We start from the raw sequence: 23,436 nt of genomic DNA on the forward strand, positions 1-23,436 counted from the left end.
GGCACTCTTATACCCTCTGGCATGGAAATGAGTTAGATTTCCAGTCTGCACGTCAAATCTTTTCTCAGTTTACTGGACATGTTTCAGACATTAGGAAAATGTATTTTATTATCGTGCCAATTTGGTTTTTGCATCTTAAGGGTCTCGTAAAACATTCATTTTGCATTTGACTGGATGGTAGCCACTCCTTCTAGATGACGTGGTGAATTCTAATCAATTCAAATTTGTAATCCCAGAATCAACCACGAAGCATTGGCCTGATGTGCGCTTTCCAAGTTATTCTTGGTGATTGTTTAGTTTCAGTCCGTTAATGAAACTGTTCATCAAATGGGCTTCCCACAAACCCATATTTGACCCCAAGTCTACTGGGTATCTGCTCCACTGTGCAAATCTTGCAAAAAACTTCTTGCACTGGTTCATCTTCCACCTGCTTGCAGGCAGCTGAAGATTTCTGTTCAGTAAAGTCTAATCTGTAATGAGTGTTGTTGACGTAACAGTCCATGACTGCTGCTGGGAGGTGGTTCAGTGGTGGTTGTTGTGGTAATCGTGGTCTTGAATGGGTGCCGGGAGTCATACTGCAGCTCGGCTACTGGAAACAGAGAAGGAGATGAAGGGATCTGTTTCATTTTCAACACTCACCCTTCAGCCATGCACTTCATTGTCTATTTTCACTCCCTACGTTCAGCTGCTTCTCTCTTTGTTAACGCACCTTATTCTGATAACATACAAATTGTTTGCAATATGATGTTAAACTAATGTTGGACATGTTTCACTTTGAATAAAGCACATAATCAACTGAGATTATCTATCTATCTATATCTATATATATATCTATATATATATATATATATATATATATATATATATGTGTGTGTATATGTTGCAGCGTTGCTACTTGTGTAGTTAGGACACAGTGTTAAGATTGCTCTTGCATGTGAAGAAATACCCCAAATTCCTTATTTTTTAATTTATTCTTTGCTTCATTTCTGATTTTTCTCATTTTCTTTCATTTTCAGTTTCTCTCTTTCTAGGCTGTCTGTCTATTTCCCATCAGTACTTTTCTAAGAATTTAGAAGTTAGGATGTAGCGCCACTATTCAGCACATGATATCAACATGAGCGTCAGGTATATAAAAGAAACATACAGAAAGGAAAAATGTCTGTAACACACTTAGCCATATAAAAAGAAATGTGTGTTTTTATGTAATGTGTTTTTTTCTTTGTTGCAACAGAATAGAATTTTAGAATTATATCACTTGGACAGAACAGCTTTGTTTTGGACTGTATTTGCTTCATCTGTGGATATTTCTCTCCTGATTCAATCAAGACTGCTTTTTCACTGGAGAAAGAAATTCTGCTGATAGAATGAAAGTATTTTAACCATGAGCAATTTCCTGATGGCTTTGTTTCTTACAAACACGGAACCTTTTGTGTGTTTTCAAGTTGAGTGGATTAATAATTGTGGTGTGTTTATCAGCAGTTTAGACTCTCATTCTGACGGCACCCATTCACTACAGAGGATCCATTGGTGACGAAATGCTAAATTTCCCCAAATCTGTTCAGAAGAAGAAAAAAAACTCATCTCTACATTTTCTGGACGTTTTTATTGCTGGATGAAATTTTTTTTTAAATCGCATACATTTTCTGCAGTGATGAAAAATGGTATTTTCCCAGTAGATTATTGTATTAAAACGTTTTTTGGCAATTTTTTTTATTTACATTGGAGTGCAGCATAAATAGGTTTACAGAGCTAGATATGGCTTGAACAATTCATTCAAACATTTTTCCCACAAACAGTACCACAAACATAACTGTAAACTACATGCAATAAACCTTTTATCTGAAAAGAAAGTGCAAGAAGAGCTAAATTGTGCAAAACGTTTTTGGCGGATAAATCATTACTAGTCATTTTAAAGGCACGATCAATACCTGAGATGCATCGAACCTTTTAAAATATCTCTTAATCAGATAATCAAGCATGTTCTGTTACCTTAAAATCGTTTTAATCAAAAAGGTCCAGCACATTCACACATTATATTTTACATAACATTCGGAAAAATGTCACATCCTTGATATACCATTTCTTTGACTGATTTCTCAATTGTTTATATCCTTTCCGTTTCAGAATGGTGTTCCCAAGAAAAGAAAGCTGTCCAAGAATATCGCTGAAAATGTTGTCGTCATCTGAAAACGAGGTCTAAAAATGGTCCCTATATGATGCAAGGATTGCACACTGAATGTTCATCTCATCAGTCTGGGTGAGATTCTGCGGTTCATAGAAGTAGAAGATTACAGGTAAACATCGACTGTGAATATATTTATTGTGGAAAGGTTCTTTGATTTGTATGCATGTACACGACTCACGGTTATATCGTCCAGATAGTAGCAGTGGCGCAGGTTGAGGTGGCCAATGAAGTTGCGGCTGTAGTACTGTGGATCCCCGTGAGGAGTCTGCACGCACACTGGACACACCTAGGGGGCGCCAGAGAGCACACAAAAAAAACACAACGCTTTCTCTGTATCCGATCTATAGCAGTCAATAAAACTGAAGGGTCTAATTTGGGCATGCTACAATTTAAGTAAGCCATTTATAAGTTGATTTCCCTTGAAAAAAGTGTAGCACTGTGACTTTTAGAGCTATCATAACAACTTTGCTTCAATCAATGAGGTTTTTTTCAATCTGTTTTTTTTTTTTTCAAGCCAGTAACAGAGAGGGGGATTCTGTAATCAAGCTTCAAAATTGTCAAAAAAGTTTGAAAATTCAGTTCGGTGATGCTAAAGTTAAGAATTACTCTCTTCGGATTTCGATAACCAAAATGAACTAATGTTTTAAACAACTGTGCTGTAAGTTTAAACGAACACATGACTGGACTTTAGAACGACTCCACATGAAGTACAGTACATGCCCAGATGGTGACTGACCACTCGTTTGCTGTCGTTGACATGATGTTCATTGCAGTGATCGCGTAGATCGAGCTCATCCAGTCCATTCTCCTGGCAGTACGGACACGCAAAAGTCCTCACAGTTGTACTGAAAAGAAAAAAGAAAAAACAGGAAAATTAGTAGGCTGTATTTTTGAGTGTATTCAGCAAAACATGCTAAAAATAAAGGTTCTAAAATGGGAAATCATTTTGGAATCATTCTGGGTTCCCCAAATAATCTACAGAAAACTTTTTTTTTTTTACAATAAAGAATTGTGCAAGGGAATGTTAAAGGTTCAGGTACTAGAACAGGGCTTTTAGGGGAATCCTATGGGGGTTATCGCTGATCATTTTTAAAGACAAAAAAATAAATAAAATAATTCATATAATTTATTAGAAAATGAATAAATAAAAAAATAATAATAAGTAAATAAGTGTGAAAGAATTTGGATTGGATATATTGTATATTGTTGCATTATATGCATTATATGTGACCCCGGACTACAAAACCAGTCATAAGGGTAAATTTTTCAAAATTGATATTCATAAATCATCTGAAATCTGAATAAATAAGCTTTTCACTTATTTTGTTGGATTTTGTTATGGTTTGTTAGGAGAGGAAACTATTTGAAAATCTGGAATCTGAGGGTGCAAAAAAATCTTAATATTGAGAAAATTCCCTGAAGTCTTTAGTAATGCATATTACTAAACAAAAAATTAATTGTAATATATTTTTGGTAGGAAATTCACAAAATATCTTAACGGAAGACTGGAACACTTAAGACTGGTTTTGAAGTTCCAGGGTCACGTATCAGAAAGTATTTGTCATTGTGTGCCTTATGATTAGGATTTGTTGAATTACTGGAATAACCAAGCATATTAATTCAAATGTTTTCTGCCTGCTTTTGGCAATGCAGTGTGTTTGTGAGTAAGCAGATGTCCTCACCCCTGAGGTTGTGGATTCATCGCCATTAGATTGATCTCCGTTTGCCACGGCCTGTGAATAAAACAAAATATGAGCTATCTAAACCATAGTGTCAATAACATAATTACCCCCTTAATGGGACTTACCATTCATCCAGCTCAGCCTGCATATTATCCTGGAAGGGGGCGGGGTTTAGCAGCAGTGGAGCTGGGGCAGGAGGTGGCAGGACTTGGACAAAACCACTCGGTGCAGCATTAATGGGTGCAAGTTGTGGGGCGGCAATTAGATTCGCGAGTGGAGGTCTGAGCCGAGGCCGTGCTGAGAAAATTAAAGGGGGAGGGGCTTGAATTTGTGGGGCGAGTGGCATTGCAACCTGATTGGGTGGACTGGCTCGAGGGGCGGCGTCTGCTTGCTGAACCAGCGAATCTCGAAGTTGGCTGAGGCGACTGTTGGGTTCAAATAAATGAATTTTTATCCATTTGACAGAAAATATGCTAAATAGTGAAATTGGCCTGGGACTTACGTCTGTATGCTTGCGCCAACAAGTCTTCTCGAATTAAATTGAATGTCCCCTGGAAGCATTGGCTGCACGTAACTATCACGAGGCTGAAACAAAAATATTCATAAGCATGCAATCCTTGATGACCTCCACTCACAGAGACTCACTTTGGCAGGGTTTTTACTTACTGGGAGTGGATTATTTGCATGATCAGGGTGGTTTACTGAGCTTCTGCAGTGTGGACAATGAGCCCTGTACCTGAGGGACTGACTGAGGCACCGCTGGCAAATTCTGGAAAGTTAAAAAGAGAAAAGGAGCACTTGTGAGAGAGCGTAAAACAATCAGCGGCTATCACATATAAAAGCTTGGCAATCTCTGTCAGCCAATCATGTGATGGAATTTCCCTTTATAGAATTACTTTCGCTTTTTGCTGCCAGTAAATGCTCATGTTATTTACAAGAAATGGTTTGTTCTTGTGTACAAGAGGAGGCCGCAGATGAATAGAACATGAAAAAAGCTAATAAAAAAGCTGTTTTTAACTACTACTATTTTAAAAAAAAACATTTTGGAGAGAATTTGATTTACTGAATGAGTAGGATTTATTATCACTCATCAAACGTATTTTACATCTTCACATTTTTATAAAAAGGCACTGCTGTATAAAAATGTAAACTATGTATTTGCTTACGTTAAATGGCTTACAAACCTACAGGTTTGCTCTACAAGTTTGTGTGTGTTCGTCCGCATGAAGTCACCATAATCCTCGACTATGTCAAATATAAGCCACACTTACACTTTCCCACAGCATGGAGACGGTTGAGAAGGATTCTGTATGCTTTCCCTGCACACAGGACACTCTTCCTCTGAAGCGGACATGTCAGATCCTCTGCTGTTCGGTCTGTCTGTCCAGTCTCTTCTGATTACTTTCTGCTCGTGTCGCTCGAAGGCGCTTCCTTATGGTCACGAAGAGGGAGTGTGTTATGTTTGCTTCAGCCGCTTTCTTTTTCATGATGATAAATATAGAACCGGTTCTACCTGAAAAGCACTAATTTTGTAAACAAATCTTTATTAATGACACTCTGGGACTGCCACGGAAATAATAAGGCAAATGTGAAAGCGACAGACCGATAAACTATCTATATACTGCAAATTTGTCAATGTTGATATCTAGTATATAAAACTTAACATCATCATTATATGTTTATGATCATTTTTATGTGTTCACATTACCCGTGTTATACTTCTTAAAACTTTTGACACCATTTTTTTTGTTGTTGATTCAACACTTTATATTTTACAGTATGCGTCGTTTACACCGGGGCTTTTATTTTGGCAGACGCAGAGCTTTTATGTCGTCGCGGAAGTAAAGTCACCTGACCGCCGCTAAGCTTCTTGGGCGAAATCGATCAGCAGGCAGCAGTAGATTTCAACATGTCTGCCGTCGGCTGTCAGTAAAGGAGGTGTTTGTTTCCAGCTCAGCAGCCAGATCCGTGAGCTCGGCGAAGACCAGACGAGGCGCGCTCATGGCTCAGTGCGTGCAGTCAGTGCAGGAGTTCATCCAGGACTCGTTCGTGCCGATGGTGGCCGTCCTGTGCAGCGAGGATGCGGAGAGAGTGACCCGCAAAAACAGCCTGAGCTTCCCGGAGCTGCTGCGGCCTTTCTGCCGCCTGACGTCCGAGGGTAAGAGGCCAGCTGGTCCGACGACCGCGGATCACCCGCCGCAACCGATGACCGTTAGATAAGACGGTTGTTAGACAGCTCCCTTACACATACACGCTCAAAACACAGTGAGCTGTCTGCCAAGACGCTGACCAACCAAAACAGTCCAGGTGCCATTACAACGTCCAAACGGGAAAATACACTTGCGAGAGAGGTGCCCCAAAATGCTCTTTAGCAAGACAGATTATTAGGATTTGAGACGCACTGAAAGGGATACCTATGTAGGCGTCTCGGTAGGTTTTCAGACACATGCCGAAAATGCCGTTTAGACAGGCAGCCCACTAGATTTTTAGTTACACGCCCAAAAGTGCTGTCTAAATGGGCTGTTCAATAAGTTTTTTTTGAGACGCCCAAAAATCTGGCTAGGTTGACAGCTAACTAGGTTTTGAGAAACACATGTCTAGAAAATGTTTCGATAAACGGCTAACTGGATTTTTAGCCATGCATCTTAAAATGCTGTCTAATAGACGGGTTACTAAGTTGTGAGAAACAACTAAAAAATGCTAGTCTATGGTGGCAGCTCAAACGATTTTTAGGCCCCATATTTTTGTTGTTGTTTTTTCACATTGCAGTCGTATTTTGGTTGTTTTTTGCACCCTTTTTTTGAACTGCATCCTGAGGGGCCCAGGCCCTTAGAGGTCAGCTCGATGCTCTATGCCGAGGGGCCCTAGTGGTTCATCTGGGGATCTAACGGTCGGCAAAGTCTTAAACTTACACAATTTTGAAGGATGTGTCAACAAAATCTGTCCAGGTTGACAGCCAACACCCCCCCGAAACGATGCCTATTTAGGCAGCTAACTAGCTTTTAAGAAACACGTTTGCATTTATTATTTTTTTCGATAAACACCTAACTGGATTTTAATCATGCACATTAAAATGCTAATCTAGGTTGGCAGCTCATTAAATTTTTAGGCCCTATTCTTTGTCTAGTGAGGCCCCTGGGCAGATGACTTAGTGTCGCCCTCTTTTTTGACAGTCATGTTTTGGTTGCTAATAGTTCCTGAGGGGCCCCGGGGGGGCCTTAGAGGTCAGCCCAGGGCTCTAATGAGAAGCAAATTCTCTGTGTTAAGGTTTTCTTGGTGTCTTGGATTGCCAGTTGTTTCTTTGCGATTTACGCACTAGGGGCACCTCCTCGATAGGTTTTGGTACGGCAAATCTTTAGAGACCTTTCATAACGCAAGGCCTTCAGGCCCCCTCTGTTCCTCGGTTACAATGCTAGGAAGGGATTCAAATCGGATTCATCTGAATTTGACCTCCGTTTGTGAAATCGGATCCGGTTTCCGCTCACCTGACCATTTAGTGACGAGCCTTAGACAGACACGGCACGGATCAGATGCCTCTGTTGCTGAGGGTTAGATTACCTCTGGGGCTGGCTGGAGAGGTCCGTGTTTGGCCTGTGCTGTTAATTACCAGCCTATATCTAGGAAAGGATAGGGGATAATCCTAAAGAGGCGGGCGAATCGGATGAACTGGCTCAACTCATGAAAGTGCCGTTGTTTACAGCGACACAGTAGTTAGTGAATGACCAACACGTACCACCTGAACCTAAAAACAAAATCTGACCCAGCACCAAGGTCAAGGTTTCGACTCTCTGAAAGAAAGAAGTCAGTCGGTCGTGTAACGTCTGCCTCGAATGCAGTGTCATTTTGGATAAATGCACATGTAATAAAGTATTTTCTTCGTTAGAGCATGTGCTACGAAAGCATCCGCAGTGATGCAGTTCTGAAAGTTTAATGTGAAAAACATTTGTTGCTCTTACAAAAAATGATTTGAACAGAATAACGTTCATTAGCCAAATATTCATGTTTTGAAAGCTAATCATGTGGAGAATGGGTTTTGCGTTTCCTTATTCGGTTGTTTTCAGTTTTTGTTCCTTGAAATGCTTCTAATTCCTGTCGAATCGGGCAGTTGTGGGAAAACACGGCACACGTTTTGTGCAGCACAATAGAGGCAGACTTCTCATATCAGCTTCTTGTCAGAGACCTCTTACGGATAATAAGAAAAACACATTTTACACATTGCATTTGTTGCAGTCGCAGTGTGTTATAGATTCGTAGAAAAGCTGGTAACACAGTTAGGTTGACCCAAATTAACACAGTGCTCTCTTTGTGTGTGTGTGTGTGTGTGTGTGTGTGTGTGTGTGTGTGTGTGTGTGTGTGTGTGTGTGTGTGTCACCGTGATGGGATTGGATTTGTTCAGGAACGCCTTGGCAGCAGAGGAGCAAAGTCTTTTTTTTTCTTTATGTTGTGCTTATCATGTGAATTGTGGAGTGAAAACACCCAGGTGCATTGTGGGAGAATGTCCGGTAGAGGGGTGGCAACGTATTTGAGCTGGGACTTCCTGTCATGCGCGTTGCGAGGGAAGGGTGTGTGAAGAGGGTTCAGCTGGGGTCCAGAGGTTGCCAGCTGTGTTTGGCCGTTCCTCAGCCATGACAGAAATTGGCAGTAAATGATTTATTAAAGGTGTTTGCATTATTGCATTATATATCATTAAAAAAAAAACTCCAAAGAAAAGAATAGTGCCTTTTCAGAATTGTACTCTAACAAATATTAGCAACATTATAATCAAAACATTGTTATATGACAGTTATAAATCCCAAAGATTAAGAATTTTAAGAATAATTTATTAGAAATAAATACATTATCTGTCAATGTCTATAAGAATTAACTAGTGACAGGAAAAAAAAAAATCTTTCATTCATTCATTCACTCGTCTTCCTTTTTTTTGGTAAAGAATTTACTTTTTAAATCACTTTTAAAAAAATGTTTATTCAATTTTTTTTTCATATCAAGAATCAGAAATGATGAGTAATGATGCTGAAAATGTAGCTTTGTATCACAGGAATAAATTGTATTTTAATATATACTAATGGAAAACTTTAAATAGAAAACCGGTACCTGAGATCTTAACAATATATCAAAATATTACAGTTTTGACAATATTTTTAAACCAATAAAATCCTTGATAAGCATAAAAAAAAATCTTCCAGACCTCAAACTTCTTCTCAGTTCCTTTTGTGCAAAAAAAAAATTATATTAATATGCAATTAGGATACAAGACTTGTGATCCAGCTTGAACTTGCCCTGGGTTTTAAACTGTGTAAAGCCTCGTTAAACCACAGAAACGGTAACTGAAGATATGCTTCTAAAAATCATTCTCGGTATAAAACAAGCTCGATTTGTCATAGAGTTATCATTCTTGGTGTGAAGTTGTGAACGGGGGCCTTAAGTCTATAATCTAGAACCTGGAAAGAAGCTGCAGTAAAAATGAGCAACAGCATTATGAAGCCGGTTCACTTTTTTTTTTTTCGCTCCTGTGACTGTACCATAGGTCACCTGCGTGACCCCAATAACCAGGTGGTTGTGGTGAAGGGCCTCCGGATCAGCGTGACTGGGATCAACACACGGCCTCCACAGACCTCAGAGATGCACAGACTCCTCAGCCAGGCGGTCTCCGTCTGCCAGCCTCCTGAGGGGTCGCCCGCCAACGTCATCACGGCTGGAGACTACGACCTCAACATCAGCGGTAAGTGCTGTTCGCTCTCACGTCCACCGGGGGAAATCTGAGTGTATTACTGACAAGTGCAGATGGCCCGAAGTGAACAAAAACGGGAACCGAGAGATGGTTTCACGAGGCAGCGTACGTTTACGTGGCCCGTGCAGAATCTGCAGAATGCTGATGAATTTTATGAAGCATGTGACAGCGGGTTATGCAGCATGACATCAGCTGTTTTGCCTGTAGATTTACATGCATGCTACCAATGAAAGCGCTACATAAACACAGTATGCTTCATTATTGTTGCGATATATCACAATATACAGTGTTACGATGCAGAGAAAAATAATAATTGTAATTTCCAAAGTAATGGCAGAAATAAAAAAGCAATATATTTGGATTTTTTTTATACTATTTATACAGATTTCATATTAAGAATACATGAATCATTTGGTGTTTATCTCTATATAAAAGTACAATAATTATAGTTTCTGCTGGGGGTATGTAAACATTTTAGAAAAAATTTAAGGAACAAAAAAAAAGTTGCTTCTGGTCAGAAAGATAATTATAGATTCTTCAGGGGGTGTTTGAATATTTTAGAAAACGAATATAAAAAAAGTTGTATGGCTTTCTCAGTTATGATGTCACTCTGTATAAAAAAAAGAAGATAATTATAGGCCCTACAGGGGGCTTGTAAACATTTTTGACGCATTCTTTCTTTTTTGAATGAGATTTCTCACGTCAGCCCCTAATGAGGGCAGCAGAGCCCTTGAGGGGAAAAAGTGAGGATTCAATGCTGTAGTTGCCAGGGACACGAAAGGCTTTGGTTTGACGTTACACGTGTATGTTTTATCGTTTCTGATCTTTTTTGTTTCCCACACTTTCTTTCTTTTTCGCGTTTTCTTTCTCCAACTTCTCCTGTGGATGAATTCTTGGTAAGCGCTCTGAGCCTCGTACACATGTTTTCCTCTGGTGTGTGTGTGTGTGTGTGTGTGTGTATGCCAGGTCACACACGTGTGCTATGCTGTGCTGTTAACCCTTGGGCGTGAAGTGTTTGGTCTCTTCTCAGTAGAGCCCGTCCCACCCGTGGTCCCTTTGCTGCACCCCACGCTTGAGATTTAGACGCTAACTTGCCTCAGCGACATCCTCCTTTTAACTGAAGGAACCTATTGCACCCGAGTCAAGACGCAACAAACAGCAGCGTTAGCATACTCGTATAAGTAAAAAGCTAAGCTCTAAATTCAACATGAAATCAACTCTTCCTATGTATTTAAATGCATAAGACATAATCCTGTTTTTAATTTTAAGCTGCCTTTTCATCACGTTAAGATGCTTTTGAAAGTAAACCTGACCTTTAGTCTCCATATCTAAACTATTATTCCTGTTTCCAGCTGGTAGAGGCTTGAATAAAGCCTTTTTCCTTAAACGGATTGATCATCCCATCCACAATCTGCAAACTCACTTTCAAGGGCTCTGATTGCTTTTCACAATCCAATACATTTTGAATGAAACAAAAAGGACATTGCTCTTTAAATTGATCATACGGCGTTCTGTTTTCCTCTGAATTTTGTCACCTTTACAGAAGGGGAAGGGGTTGTGAATGGTTGATGCATTGGTTTGCTGTGTGTTTGTGTGTGCTGTACTCACCCTGACCAATAGACTTATCCAGAATCAATTATTTTATATATATATATCTGCTAGAACCGGTACAAGTAGTTTGTTTCTGAATGTCTCAAGGGCGAAGTATGTTACAATTTGTTATTTATATGTAGTTTTTTTGTCTACTTCATTATCCTACATTTAGTAGATTGACTGATCACTCAGTGGGAGATGTCCTCTGAACATGCCCATGTCTAAACTAATCAGGGAATCAGGATTTTAGAACAATATAAAGAAAGTTACACAACTGAATGGTTATTTTTATTACATTATTCTAGTTAAAATCAACAACTAAAAAAAAATAGGTCACTCATAGATAACATTTTGCTGAAAATCTACTCCTACTCTGACCAGGATGTATATGAGCTTGTTTCTTCGTCTGAACAGATTTTGATAATTTTAGCACTCGCTCACCAACGGATGCTCTGCAGTGAATGGGTGCCGTCAGAATGAGAGTCCAAACGGCTGATTAAAAACATCACAGTAATCCACAAGTGATCCGTATGGCTCTATGTCTGTGGGTTTTACATACAAACATATTTTGGATGTTTTAAAATTAAAATGCCTTTCATGATGGATTTGTTTATTACAAACACACTGCTTTTCACTTCACAGTACATTAATTGATAGTCATTGGAGTCATGTGGATTGTTGTGATGTTTTTATCACACGTTTGGACTCTCATTCTGACGGCACCCATTCACTGCAGGGGATCTGTTGGTGAGCAAGTGATGCAAGGCTACATTTCCGTTTCTGATGATGAGACAAACTCATCTTCATCTTGGTTGGCCTAACGGAGGAGTACAATTTGTGGCTAGTTTTCATTTTTAAATATACTCTTATAAACTTATAACTCTTATAAAATCAATCCTATGATGTATTTTAGCTCCCGGTGAGATCCTAGAAAAGCATTGCAACTATCAGAATCTGAAACAAACGGACCGTTTTTACAAACACAAGCAATTGGTCTTGACATTTTGTCCGTGCAGATCACGGGTGCATCTGCAAGGGTTTGAGGTGGGTTGTGTTTTGGTTTTGGATGCGTTACGCTTCTGTGGATCCTGTCAGTGAGCTTTAACCAGACTGCCTGTCTCTTCTCCTCTCAGACCGCACGGTCAAAGCGAGCGTTCCCTGGTACTCTGACTGGAAAGAAACACTCACCCAGCTGAGCTCGTCCAAGTACTACACAGGTATTCTCTTCCTTCCCCTGCTGGGAGTGTGTGAGAGGGCCCCCTCGGCTAGCTCCGTAGCTAAATCTCCTTTCCTCTTTCCAATCCAGCCTCCTCCGCTTTCTCGGGATGTTGGTGGCGGTTCTTTAGCTTTGTGTGTGTTCGTGTGTCTGAGACTCATTGAGCTGAAACTCTCAGAGGTAGATGTGTTTATAGCTTTGTCAAATAATGAATTGGCCGTCTCTTCAGTTACTGTACATCCAAAAATTTGTGAGATTTTAGTCCAATGAGTCAGTTTACCCATTCAGTCAAGAGTGTGTCTCGCTTTTAATAGTCTAGATTCTTTTCCTCTCTAGATCCATCATTCCTTTTGCTGTGAAGTAGAGATTGACTTTACATGCACATGTTTTCATGTACATAATCAGCTGGATTTAATGTGAAATATCAGCTTCTCTCTGCTGTGGTAGCCTGAAATTCAGAAAAATACCGCAACAGTTTCCTGTATTGTGATGGGTATATTTGTGCCTGTTAGAGGCCAGTACTCATATATATATATATATATATATATATATATATATATATATATATATATATATATATATATATATATATATATATATATATATATATATATAGAGTACTGGCCTCTAACATATATATATATATATATACACACACACACACACACACACGCACAGGGTCATAAACTAAGCAACATAAAATATAACACAAAACACCCTGATGTATATTACTGATGACAATAAAAATAAGCTAAATTATTTGGGAAAAAAATATATTCATATGTTTTGTCGTCCAGTATCTTCTGGTAATGTCCTGTTTTCAACATAAGGTTTATGGTAAAATTGGGAAGTTTCACTTCCAAAAACCATAAACATGACTTTATTGAAGTAACATATAATGCAGTAATAAACCAAATTAAACCACATTTTACATTTCAAATCACTGCTTATAGCATTATATCTATCAGTTAAACAATTTTTAATTTTTTTTTTTTCTCGGTAGCATACACTGTAACAATTTTTAAAACACTGTATTGGTACACACTTGGTAAATTGCATTGTTTTTTTTACATTATATTGTGAATTATAGAGGTCAAATTAGTCTTAGACTTCAAATTAATAATTGTAATAATGGTTAAAAATCATCCGCTTTAACTTCGTTACTGCAAGGGGTAGGATAATTACAATGTTTGTTTTCCAAAAATAGTTTTAACAGGTAAATTTCAGCTAAATATTTTATTGTCCCTCCTACATTCAAAACCCTACACACAAAAAAATATTAAAGACAGTGTACAAGTTTGGCCAATGATGCTGGTATTAAATAATACCATTATCTTTGCAATATAAGTATCTGAATGTAGTCTGTAAGCAGACATTAATGTGGTGCATCATAGGCCAGACTTTGGACCTTTTTATTACACTGGACATAAAAATGAAAGAAAAAGTATTTACATATTTCTTACTAGAATGTTGCATTAGAGTCACTTCAAGCCATTGGTGCTCTTCATTAGATCCGGCGTACAAGCTCTACCCTCTCTGTAAAGATTCAGATAAAGAATCGAACGCGAGGCTGCCAGAGTGAAGTGCATCATACCGTGTGCTTATTGTCACGAATGAGTCTGAAGGGTTCGCTGATTGAGGAGAAATGTCAAGGAACTTAGCTAATGAAGCTGGAGCATAAAAATCACTACATCCTCATCTTCACTTCATTGCTGCATATAATTAAAATGGGAAAATTGATCATGAATACTAATGTTTCATCTTATTTTTTTAAGTGTTTTTTGAATGCTAATTGGATCATTAAGCTTTGAGTTTGATTTAAAACATGAATTTCTGTGGAACGAAACTGATATTTTTAGTAAAAATTCATTTTCTCAAACGGTACAAGTTTATTTGAAAGCCTATGTCTCTACACTGTTAACAATAGATAATATTTGGTCTTTATGCTTTATATTTGCAGGGTAAGGGAGGGCTTTTATGTGCCACTTTTTTTAAGAACCGTATTTACATTTAAATAAACGATTGGGAAAATATTAGATTGTTGGATTTAAGCATTCTTTAAATCATTCCTGTTATATTGATGCACGACGGTCTTGCTAAAAATGCGATCTCTTCCAATTTCCCACACTTCTTGGTGGCGTTTCTGTTCGTCTTTTCATAATGTGCTTCTCTCCTCTTCCCCCCAGAGGGTTGGTCACGCGGCCTCTAATAATCTTGTTTCTGAACAAGACAATATTTCTTTGTGTTTATCTTACAGCAACAACACCATGGTTTGAGACTTATCGGGAGAACTTCCTGCAGTCCATGCCAGCATCAGAGCACGAGTTCCTCAACCACTACCTGGCCTGTATCCTTCCAGATTCTGTGCTAATAACCTCATTTCTTTATATGCTTGTGTTTGTCCTCTTTCTTTCACCACATATAACATCAAAACCATATATAACCTTGAGTTGAGACTGCTATTAAATATCATGAACTACCCATAGTTTCTGTAGTAAATGGGTGAATGAAATGGCAAATATAAATTGTAATCCACACGATGACCAACTCTGATGACCAACTCTGCCTTTATTTGATCAAAACTCATCATTTTAATATGATTACTTATCCCAAACTTAGGGTAGTGTATCATGCTTAGTAACGATATTAAAAATCCAAACTGTTTTTACCCAGACTGGCTAGATTTTTGACTTAAATGGTCTCAGTTCTGATCTCCTGAACTCGACTTCAGGTATGTTGGTGGTATCGTCCCATGAGGCCGTGCCGACAGAGCAGTTTCTCAAGCTGTCACAGGAACAGCACCGAATCCAGCACAGTGGGGAATACACTCATCCCAAATGGTTCATCCCCAACACACTAAAATATTATGTCCTGCTCCATGATATCAGTGAAGGAGATGAGCAGAGGTGTGTGTGTGTGTGTCTTAAGTGTTCTCTTATAAAGGTTTTCGGTTACATGATCTATGTGTACTCTGTATTTTTATGTATGCGTAAATACAAAACACATGCATTTTTATATTTTAAGAAAAAAAATTAGTTTTGTATATTAAATATATTTGTTTAAAAATAATATTTAAAAATATAATTTATGCATTTGTATTTCTATATACATAATAAATATGTGCAGCACACACACATATATTGTCAACGTAAACTTTTATTTTGGATGCGGATTAATCGGAATCGTTTGACAGCGCAACATTTTTTAAAAATAAGAACATTCTGGAAATGCAGCATCACATCGCTTGCTCACTAGTGGATTCTAATGGGTGCCGTCAGAATGAGAGTCCAAATAAAAATATCGCAATACTCTACAATTCACACAGCTTTCATTCACCATGCTTTTGCATGGAGTGATACATGCACATGAGCACGCGTCACTGGAAAATAATTAATTTCGAATGTAGCTGATGTCTGAAATTTTCTTGAATTAGTATCCAGCACCTAATGAATCATAAATGCTTTGAATGCAGTTCAAAGCTTTTGATATTCCAAGCGCTCGTTCTGATTCTGCAGTTAAAACGAATAGGGTTGATCAACACTGGAAACGTGTATCCAACGCTGCCTCGGGGATTAAAACTAAAGTGATGTCAGGAGAAAACATTTCTGCTTCTCCTTTGTAATCGAATACATTTCATTAGAGAAAGCGTTAGGAGTAGAATAAAAATGAATCTTAAAAGCAACATGAACTGCATTCGCAAAGCTTTTTTTTTTTTTTCATGAATATTAATTCTGGACGTCATCCGACTGACAGGAATGCTTGCTTTCCTCTCCTCTTCCTCCTCGGAGAGTTCTCCGCTTGTAGATAAGTTGCCAATCCCTGTAATCGTGTGCTGCCCGAAGCCTCAAGGTCTGATGAATAGAGGATAAGCTGACTGTGGGGAGAAAGATTAGGCTGTCATATATATTTATGATTGTATGGAAGTATTGACGTCTGTCTCTGTGTCTCTCAGGGCGGACTCTGTGTACGAGGATATGAAACAGCGGTATGGTACTCAGAGCTGCTATCTGCTGAAGATAAACTCCAGGAGTGGTAGCACTGGTGCGGACGAACAGATGCCGGACCCCTGGAGTCAGTACTTGCACAAGACCAGCATACACAACCCCGTGAGTGCCACAAATTCACTTCAGGCTCTGAACGCACCGCTCATAATCTTATCGTTGTAAGGTCTGGTCCACATAGCAGCTTATTCTGGCCAAAAATGTAGCTTTGATAACGGGAACCTCGCATTTCCAGAGTGCCAGAGTAATACAATATTTTATTTTTAATAAATTCGATTTTGGAGATCACGACAATTTTATTTGTAATATAAAAATTTAACACGTTATAATTTTATAGTGTTTTTCCTCTGTGGTTAATACAAATACAATACAGTACCAGTTAATTTACAAAATATTATGAAATATTGCTCTTAAGGTTAGTCAGCTGAACCCGTTTAACCTAAAGTATTTGAAGTAAAATGTTTAATATTGAATTATTTTAATATTTCAATAATATAATTGTTTTCATGTTCATTGTTCTCTAACAATTACTTAAAAATGTAAAATGAAAATATATTTTTATTGACTCACAAAGATTATAATGTTTATATATAATGTGTGTGTGTGTGTGTGTGTGTGTGTGTGTGTGTGTTACATAAAGTCTTTTTTTTTTCTTCAGTCTTTATTTTCACAGTTGGTTTAAAACAACATTGACAGAATAATAGTAAACAATATTAACATGGTAACAAGTTGGTTTTAATCAAGTACAAAATATTTAATATCTATACAGTGTGTATGTGTATATCATTTTTTGGTTATGTATTTATTTAATTTATTTGTTTTAAAGTGAATGTGAATTATTTAGCGAAACTGTAATAGGTTTTGATGGCTGTATTAATTGTTTTTACATTAGTAAAGTTAGAGGCTTATGACACAATAAATAATAATTACTGAAAATATTAGCTTTGTCCAGCATGCATTGAACTTACAATGCTGGTGTTTTATAGGAGCTGTATGAAGAATCTGCAGTGAGTAATGCGGTTGAAAACAACATCGGCGTAGAGGAAGATGGTCTTGATCCATCCATTAGAGGTTAGTCCAGCACAGTTGAACCCCATTATCAGAGATTTCGGTTATAAGCCTCATATTCATGAGATTGATCGAATGATCGTCTAATGTTAATTAGATGTTCCTCTTGTGTTTGCAGATGGCGTCTCAGAAACTCATCCTCTGCAGCTGGACCAGCCCGCTGATGCCGGTTACCCTAGCAACAACACCAGCCAGTCTGTAAACAACGTGGATGTGACGAGGCCTCAAAAACAGGCCAGCGTGACCTCTCACACCACCCCGACCCCTCGAGGAACCTGCATGACCCTAAACGACCACGACCACATCCGGCAGTTCGTCCAGGAGTTCACCTTCAGAGGATTACTGCCACACATCGAGAAGAACATACGGCAGCTAAATGACCAGGTACATGCCTTTCACTCAATTCATCTCAAGTCTCTGTGTTGATTCTTTCTTTGTTTTTTCCAGCTGCCTGTATGTATTTTGAGATGATGCCAAGTTTGGGGGTTGTACGATTTGTAACTTTTTTTTTTTTTTTTTTTTTTGAAGAAGTTTTGTATTCTCATGCAGGCTGGTGAATACTAAAACAGTAATCTTAACAGTAATCAATAACTTTTTGCTATTTTAATATATTTTGCTATTTTATAGACATGTGATATGCAATTTAATTTCAGGATTCTTTAAAAGACCTAGAAAGAGACAGAATAGAACTCCTTTTTTTAAACATTAAGTCATTTTTCTTCAGTTGATGCACACTTGCTGAACAAAAGCATCAATTTAATATTTCATGTGCTGGTTTTGGGAAAAAGAAAGAAAAACAGAAAAAATATGCATCATTAAATGAAGAAAATAAATGAATAAAATTCTAGTTATATTATGTATATAGTATATTAAGTTATTTATATTTATTATATATTTATTGATTGTTTTCCAGCAACTATCATGATGATCTTGTCCAGCAGCACTGATAAACTATAAAAAAACTAAACAACGTTAGTCTTGTTTAAAATGTACAGTACGTTATATTAAATCTTATACCTCAAAATCACTCTCATAGTAATGTTTTCTTTACTATTGGCGCCTTTATTTTTTGTTTTCCCCCTGGGCATAACTTTTTAAATTTATTCTTATTGGCGGTATAGTATTTGTTTTATTGTTGAAGATTTATTTGCTGTTTTGCTATTTTTAATATGCACGCCTTCACTGCGGTCAAACACAATAAAGCAGTTGTCATATTTTCAGAATAATCTTCACTCTATATGCTTAAATTACTCAAGGGTACAAGTCAAGGGTACATTTAATGTGAATTTCCTTAGCTTTTGGCAATAATTCAGATATATATTGTATATATATTTCAGAAACTTGCTTTGCACAGCTTTTTTGAACTTCTCTTTTCTGTCATTTTGTTCATCTTTCTGATTCCAGCTGGTCTCGAGAAAAGGTCTGAGCCGATCTCTTTTCTCCGCCACCAAGAAGCTGTTCGGTGGAGGGAAAGTCCCAGAGAAGAGCATTGCTGAGCTAAAGAACACGGCAGGGCTGCTGTAAGTGACTTAAAAGTACAAATAAAACATGTTGTTGTTCTCATCTGACTCCTGGCCTCTGTGATCTCAGCTATCCCTCGGAGGCTCCAGAGCTTCAGATCAGGAAGATGGCCGACCTCTGCTTCCTGGTTCAGCACTACGAGCTAGCCTACAACTGCTACCACACTGCCAAGAAGGACTTCCTCTCTGACCAGGCCATGCTGTATGCTGCTGGAGCGCTGGTGAGACGCGCACCACAGTCATAGCACAGCCGCTGCTTGAGATTAGCTCCACAGATAGGGACTCTAGCTCTGTTCCTGTGGGTTATCAGAGCAATACTAATAATGATGTCTCGATCTGTGCAGGAGATGGCTGCTGTCGCTGCCTTTCTGCAGACTGGGGCTCCTAGGCCGTACCCAGCACACTACATGGACACGGCCATTCAGACCTACAGAGACGTGTGCAAGTAAGAACATGCATTCGCTTGCATTTGGTTTTGTAGCATGATTCATTTCTTTTATTCCCACCTCCATTTATTTAATGTTTTTAGTAATTCAAAGTTTAAAAACAAAACTAATGTAATTAAATCAAATGCTTTAAAACAAAAGATATAACTTCACTTCTTTTTTAGTACTTTTTAGTTCATTAAGTAACCGTTTGAATTTTTGCTTTAGTGTTTCATACTGTTAGCATTTTATATCAATCAATGAATAAATTAAGTTAGTTTTATTTTTTTCTTCAAATTACATTTGTTTTTGGATACCATTTTATGTGGCTTTTAAAAATGTATTTAATTGTATAAAATATGGCAAACATTGCTTTATGTGCTTTTGGAAATTATTATTTGTTTTATTTTTACTGTATTATTATTATTATTGTTATTTTTTATATTATTATTCTTGCTTTTTTCAAACCAGACATCGCTTTATGTGGCTTTTAGAAATTTGTTCAATATTTTAACATTTTATTATCAGTCCATCCAAAAGAAAAGTTTTTTGCGTACGTAATATATTGGTATGCACTGTGTATATTTATCATGTATCTGTAAAGACACACTTAAATGGTGTTACACACACACACACACACACACACACATATATATACTGTATGTATGTGTCTTATATACATATATATATATTACATTATACAGTACATTTATACATTATTATTACTAGTATTTGTTTCTGTACACATACATGCATACTACTATACATTATTACTTTTGTTTTTTTTTGGTCAGACATCAGTTTATGGTTCTTAAGTACTTGATGGATCATTCAGATTTTGTTGGAAACCTGTGTGTAAAACACGTTTTTATGTTTGTGTTACAGGAACATGCTATTAGCTGAGCGGTGCTGTCTTTTAAGTGCTGAGATTTTGAAGAGTCAGACCAAATACTCAGATGCTGCCACACTTCTGATCAAGATGACAAGCGAGGTGAGCTCAAGACTCTAAAACCGAAGGCTTCATACAGGTCTTCCCTATTTAAACTCCCGTTTTTTTGGCTAGGCCGGTTGCCAGTTCACATCACTTCCTCTTTGACTCTTTGGTAGGACTCTGACCTGCGGAGCGCTCTCTTATTGGAGCAGGCAGCTCACTGCTTCATTAATATGCGCAGCCCCATGGTGAGGAAGTTTGCCTTTCACATGATACTGGCTGGTCATCGCTTCAGCAAAGCTGGACAGGTATGACAGCAGACACAAGAAACCTTAAGAAAATATACGCATCTGTCTTCATCAGCATGAGTGATAAGTAGTAAAGCATGTATTCAGACTTTGACTTTGACAGCGCAGGGCCTTGGAGTAAAAAATTTGATATGCAATCCATTAAATTGATCAAGAGTTGAGATAATTAAAAGAAGACCGGATGAGTCATGGAGTATTAAACAGTTATTTTTGCTGCCTTGTAGGCCTTGAACAGTTAAATACACAATCTTTAATGCCAAAATGTTGTCTTTGCAGAAATCCTCAGGAACACCTCTTAAAAGTAACAGCTTAATGCATCCGGGCAGCTTTTAAAGTGACAGCGGTCCCTTTACTGCTGTCTGTCATTCATGTGAATCAAACAAACGAAAGAGAAAATCTCTCTCACTGCTCTTGAATAAATCCCTTTTCTAACTTTAATAATAAGAAATATATTTTCTAATTTAATTTGCAGTGTTTTTATACATTTGATAACTTGTATAGTGTAAGTTCAAGTAATTGGTTTCTTATTCTTATTGAATTATTAACTGTGTGATTATTTTTAGCTTTGAGCTTTTTATCTTTCGGCTAGTATTAGTTGGTGACAACAGTTATAATATTTTTATCATAATATATTTGTATCAAACATTTTGACATTATAAAGACTTATTTATTCATTTTTTTGTATAAAGCAAAATCGATTATATTGTGATACGTATTGTTGCTTATTGATCATATCACCCACCCCTAGGAACCCTACATACTCTTGCTCTATAATGTGACTTACGCCAGGCCTCATTTTGATTGTCAAATGCTTTCTGCAATTGTTTGATTGACTCCTCCAAGTTTGCTGCTTATTGTCATGAATAAATCAACAGCTTACAAGGCGCTGGCTCTGACGTGATCAGAAAAAGCTGTGTTTACAGAGTCGGATGAGGACAGGCTGTCAGTTTTCACCTGGAAGCTGATGCTGCTTTAACAGCTGTGAAAGCTATTGACGTTGAAGCAACATTAAGTGCTCTTACGGATGCAGATGCATTCTTTTAACGCGTCAGTCAGTTCACGGCGTCTCTCTTTCTGTTACAGAAGAGACATGCATTGAGGTGCTACTGCCAGGCTTTGCAGGTGTATAAAGGTAAAGGTTGGACACTGGCTGAAGATCACATCAACTTCACCATCGGTCGGCAGTCCTTCACTCTGCGGCAGCCAGAGAACGCAGTGGCCGCTTTCCGGCACATTCTCATCAACGACAGCAAACAGTCGGCTGTACAGCAAGCTGCTTTCCTCAGGGAATACCTCTATGTGTACAAGGTTAGCAACATGCGCTCATTAAGACTAACATTAAGACTCATTCACACCAGGAACAATAACTATATTAGTGTCCACACCAACAGAGAGTATCGTTCTGTATATTAAGAGAACGCTGCAGTCACTTCAGGGTGGTTACTATTTGGTTAAACAGTGAAAATGTCATGATGGTTTACACTGCATCGACCAAACAGTAAACGCTAAAGGTCACTGCACACTGAGTCTAAAATTTTCATGTGTTTTTTGTACTCGGTACCCTAAAAATTTGTCACCTTGAAACCTTGCACATCAAGTACTATACGTATGAAATTTTTCCCAGTGACAAAATGAGAAGTGCTCAATGGAGTCTTCAAGCAGCGAGGAGGATTTTGTCGCTTCTTAAAAACTGAAAAAGGAGCCGTTTATTAGGAGCAGCAGAATTATCACGGAGGATTCAATGCCTACTTCAGGATGTCAGTGGCTCAATTTGATGCTTTGCTAACGATACTAAAGCCACTTATTAAAAAGAAGACCATTCATTTCTGTGAACTAAGGTGTGCATTGATCTTTACCGTGCTTTGTGCTATGAGACAAAGCGGATCAGCTTGAGAAACGCCGTTCTGGATTTTGGCGTTCGCTTGTATGGTGGCTCTGAATTGTCAAAACACTTGCTTGCTAAGGATGCGAAAAACGGACACGATCCAGTTTTTTTTTTTTATTACCGGTGAAAGTTTCAGAGGCGGTGTCTAAACTTGATTGGCATAACCTGAGGTTGTATTTATTTTTCAAACTGCAAAAATTTCAGACTCGGCGTGCAATGACCTTAATAATAAAAGGAGCAGTTTTCACAGTGAACCAGCATTTGTCATGTTTTGCTCTCATAAAGCAGCTAGACTCTGGTAGTGTCAGATGCAGGCCGCTGACCCAGTTTCTTTCCTTCACCACAGTCATACTTCAGCCCTGAGTTTAACTGTCTGTGTCTCTGCGTGAGACCGCTCTTTCGTCATCGTTTGGTTGAGTCTTTTTCATCAGCGCTCTGGCCTTGGGTTGTTCTGGTACACAGAACTCCATCATCTTCAGGCACCCGGCCTGAATACATAATACGAGGAAATGACAACATTCTTCTTGTTTTGTTTCCTAATGGGAGTTTTATGGTACCGTTCTAGCACTCCAGGACTGGTGTAAAATATCTGCGTCGCGTATCACAGACAGCAGTTCAATGATACAGCGTGTGATCATTCTCAACCATCTGTAGACCCTTTGTGTAAAACACATTTTCATGAGTCAAATTTCAAATGAGACTCTTCAAATGTGGTCATTTACAGTCCAATTGCAATGTTATTTTAGTATTCTCTATATACTGATACACATTGGCTTGTGTTCCAAAGTCAAACTGAGCATTTACGGGTTTGAAACAACGTGGGAGAAAGTGATTAATTACAACATTTTAATTTTGGGGTGAAGTCACCCTTTTAAAAATTGGGATACTTTT

General features: G+C 38.1%; 2 protein-coding genes across 7 annotated transcripts in view; one reads left to right on the top strand and one right to left on the bottom strand.

Annotated features, from left to right (window-relative positions):
- Positions 1-1,584: 1,584 nt before the first annotated feature.
- Positions 1,585-5,328, bottom strand: LOC122325177 (E3 ubiquitin-protein ligase CBL-B-A). The gene is made up of 8 exons (XM_043220123.1): positions 5,139-5,328; positions 4,534-4,636; positions 4,370-4,452; positions 3,993-4,292; positions 3,868-3,918; positions 2,922-3,030; positions 2,364-2,471; positions 1,585-2,265 (listed from the first exon to the last, which is right to left on the bottom strand). Exons 1-8 carry the CDS (start codon positions 5,219-5,221, stop codon positions 2,197-2,199), a joined length of 906 nt encoding a protein of 301 aa, XP_043076058.1. The 5' UTR covers positions 5,222-5,328; the 3' UTR covers positions 1,585-2,196.
- A 401-nt stretch (positions 5,329-5,729) lies between these two features.
- Positions 5,730-23,436, top strand: part of trappc8 (trafficking protein particle complex subunit 8) — a 41,865-nt gene continuing 24,158 nt past the window's right edge. The window contains exons 1-14 of one of the 6 annotated variants that reach the window (XM_043220082.1): positions 5,730-6,025; positions 9,395-9,589; positions 12,325-12,408; positions 14,665-14,754; positions 15,139-15,313; positions 16,360-16,513; positions 17,395-17,479; positions 17,574-17,860; positions 18,881-18,996; positions 19,067-19,217; positions 19,341-19,441; positions 20,307-20,412; positions 20,529-20,660; positions 21,744-21,968. In XM_043220082.1, coding sequence (XP_043076017.1) covers positions 5,869-6,025; positions 9,395-9,589; positions 12,325-12,408; positions 14,665-14,754; positions 15,139-15,313; positions 16,360-16,513; positions 17,395-17,479; positions 17,574-17,860; positions 18,881-18,996; positions 19,067-19,217; positions 19,341-19,441; positions 20,307-20,412; positions 20,529-20,660; positions 21,744-21,968 — 2,058 coding nt within the window. In that variant the 5' untranslated portion in view covers positions 5,730-5,868. Of the gene's footprint in view, positions 6,026-9,394; positions 9,590-9,616; positions 10,495-12,324; positions 12,409-14,664; positions 14,755-15,138; positions 15,314-16,359; positions 16,514-17,394; positions 17,480-17,573; positions 17,861-18,880; positions 18,997-19,066; positions 19,218-19,340; positions 19,442-20,306; positions 20,413-20,528; positions 20,661-21,743; positions 21,969-23,436 lie in introns of those variants that run through there. The other 5 variants (XM_043220079.1, XM_043220081.1, XM_043220080.1 and 2 more) reach the window with 5 other exon arrangements.

Source organism: Puntigrus tetrazona, chromosome 20 (assembly GCF_018831695.1).
Source record: "Puntigrus tetrazona isolate hp1 chromosome 20, ASM1883169v1, whole genome shotgun sequence".
In the NCBI taxonomy this organism is placed as follows: domain Eukaryota; kingdom Metazoa; phylum Chordata; class Actinopteri; order Cypriniformes; family Cyprinidae; genus Puntigrus; species Puntigrus tetrazona.

Excerpts from the sequence above, each read along its gene's own strand:
- LOC122325177 (XM_043220123.1), bottom strand. The coding sequence starts at position 5,221 with ATGTCCGCTTCAGAGGAAGAGTGTCCTGTGTGCAGGGAAAGCATACAG. Across the intron at positions 4,637-5,138 it reads TCTCCATGCTGTGGGAAAGT|AATTTGCCAGCGGTGCCTCA; the intron begins GTAAGTGTGGCT and ends TTAACTTTCCAG. Across the intron at positions 2,472-2,921 it reads TCAACGACAGCAAACGAGTG|GTGTGTCCAGTGTGCGTGCA; the intron begins GTCAGTCACCAT and ends GGCGCCCCCTAG.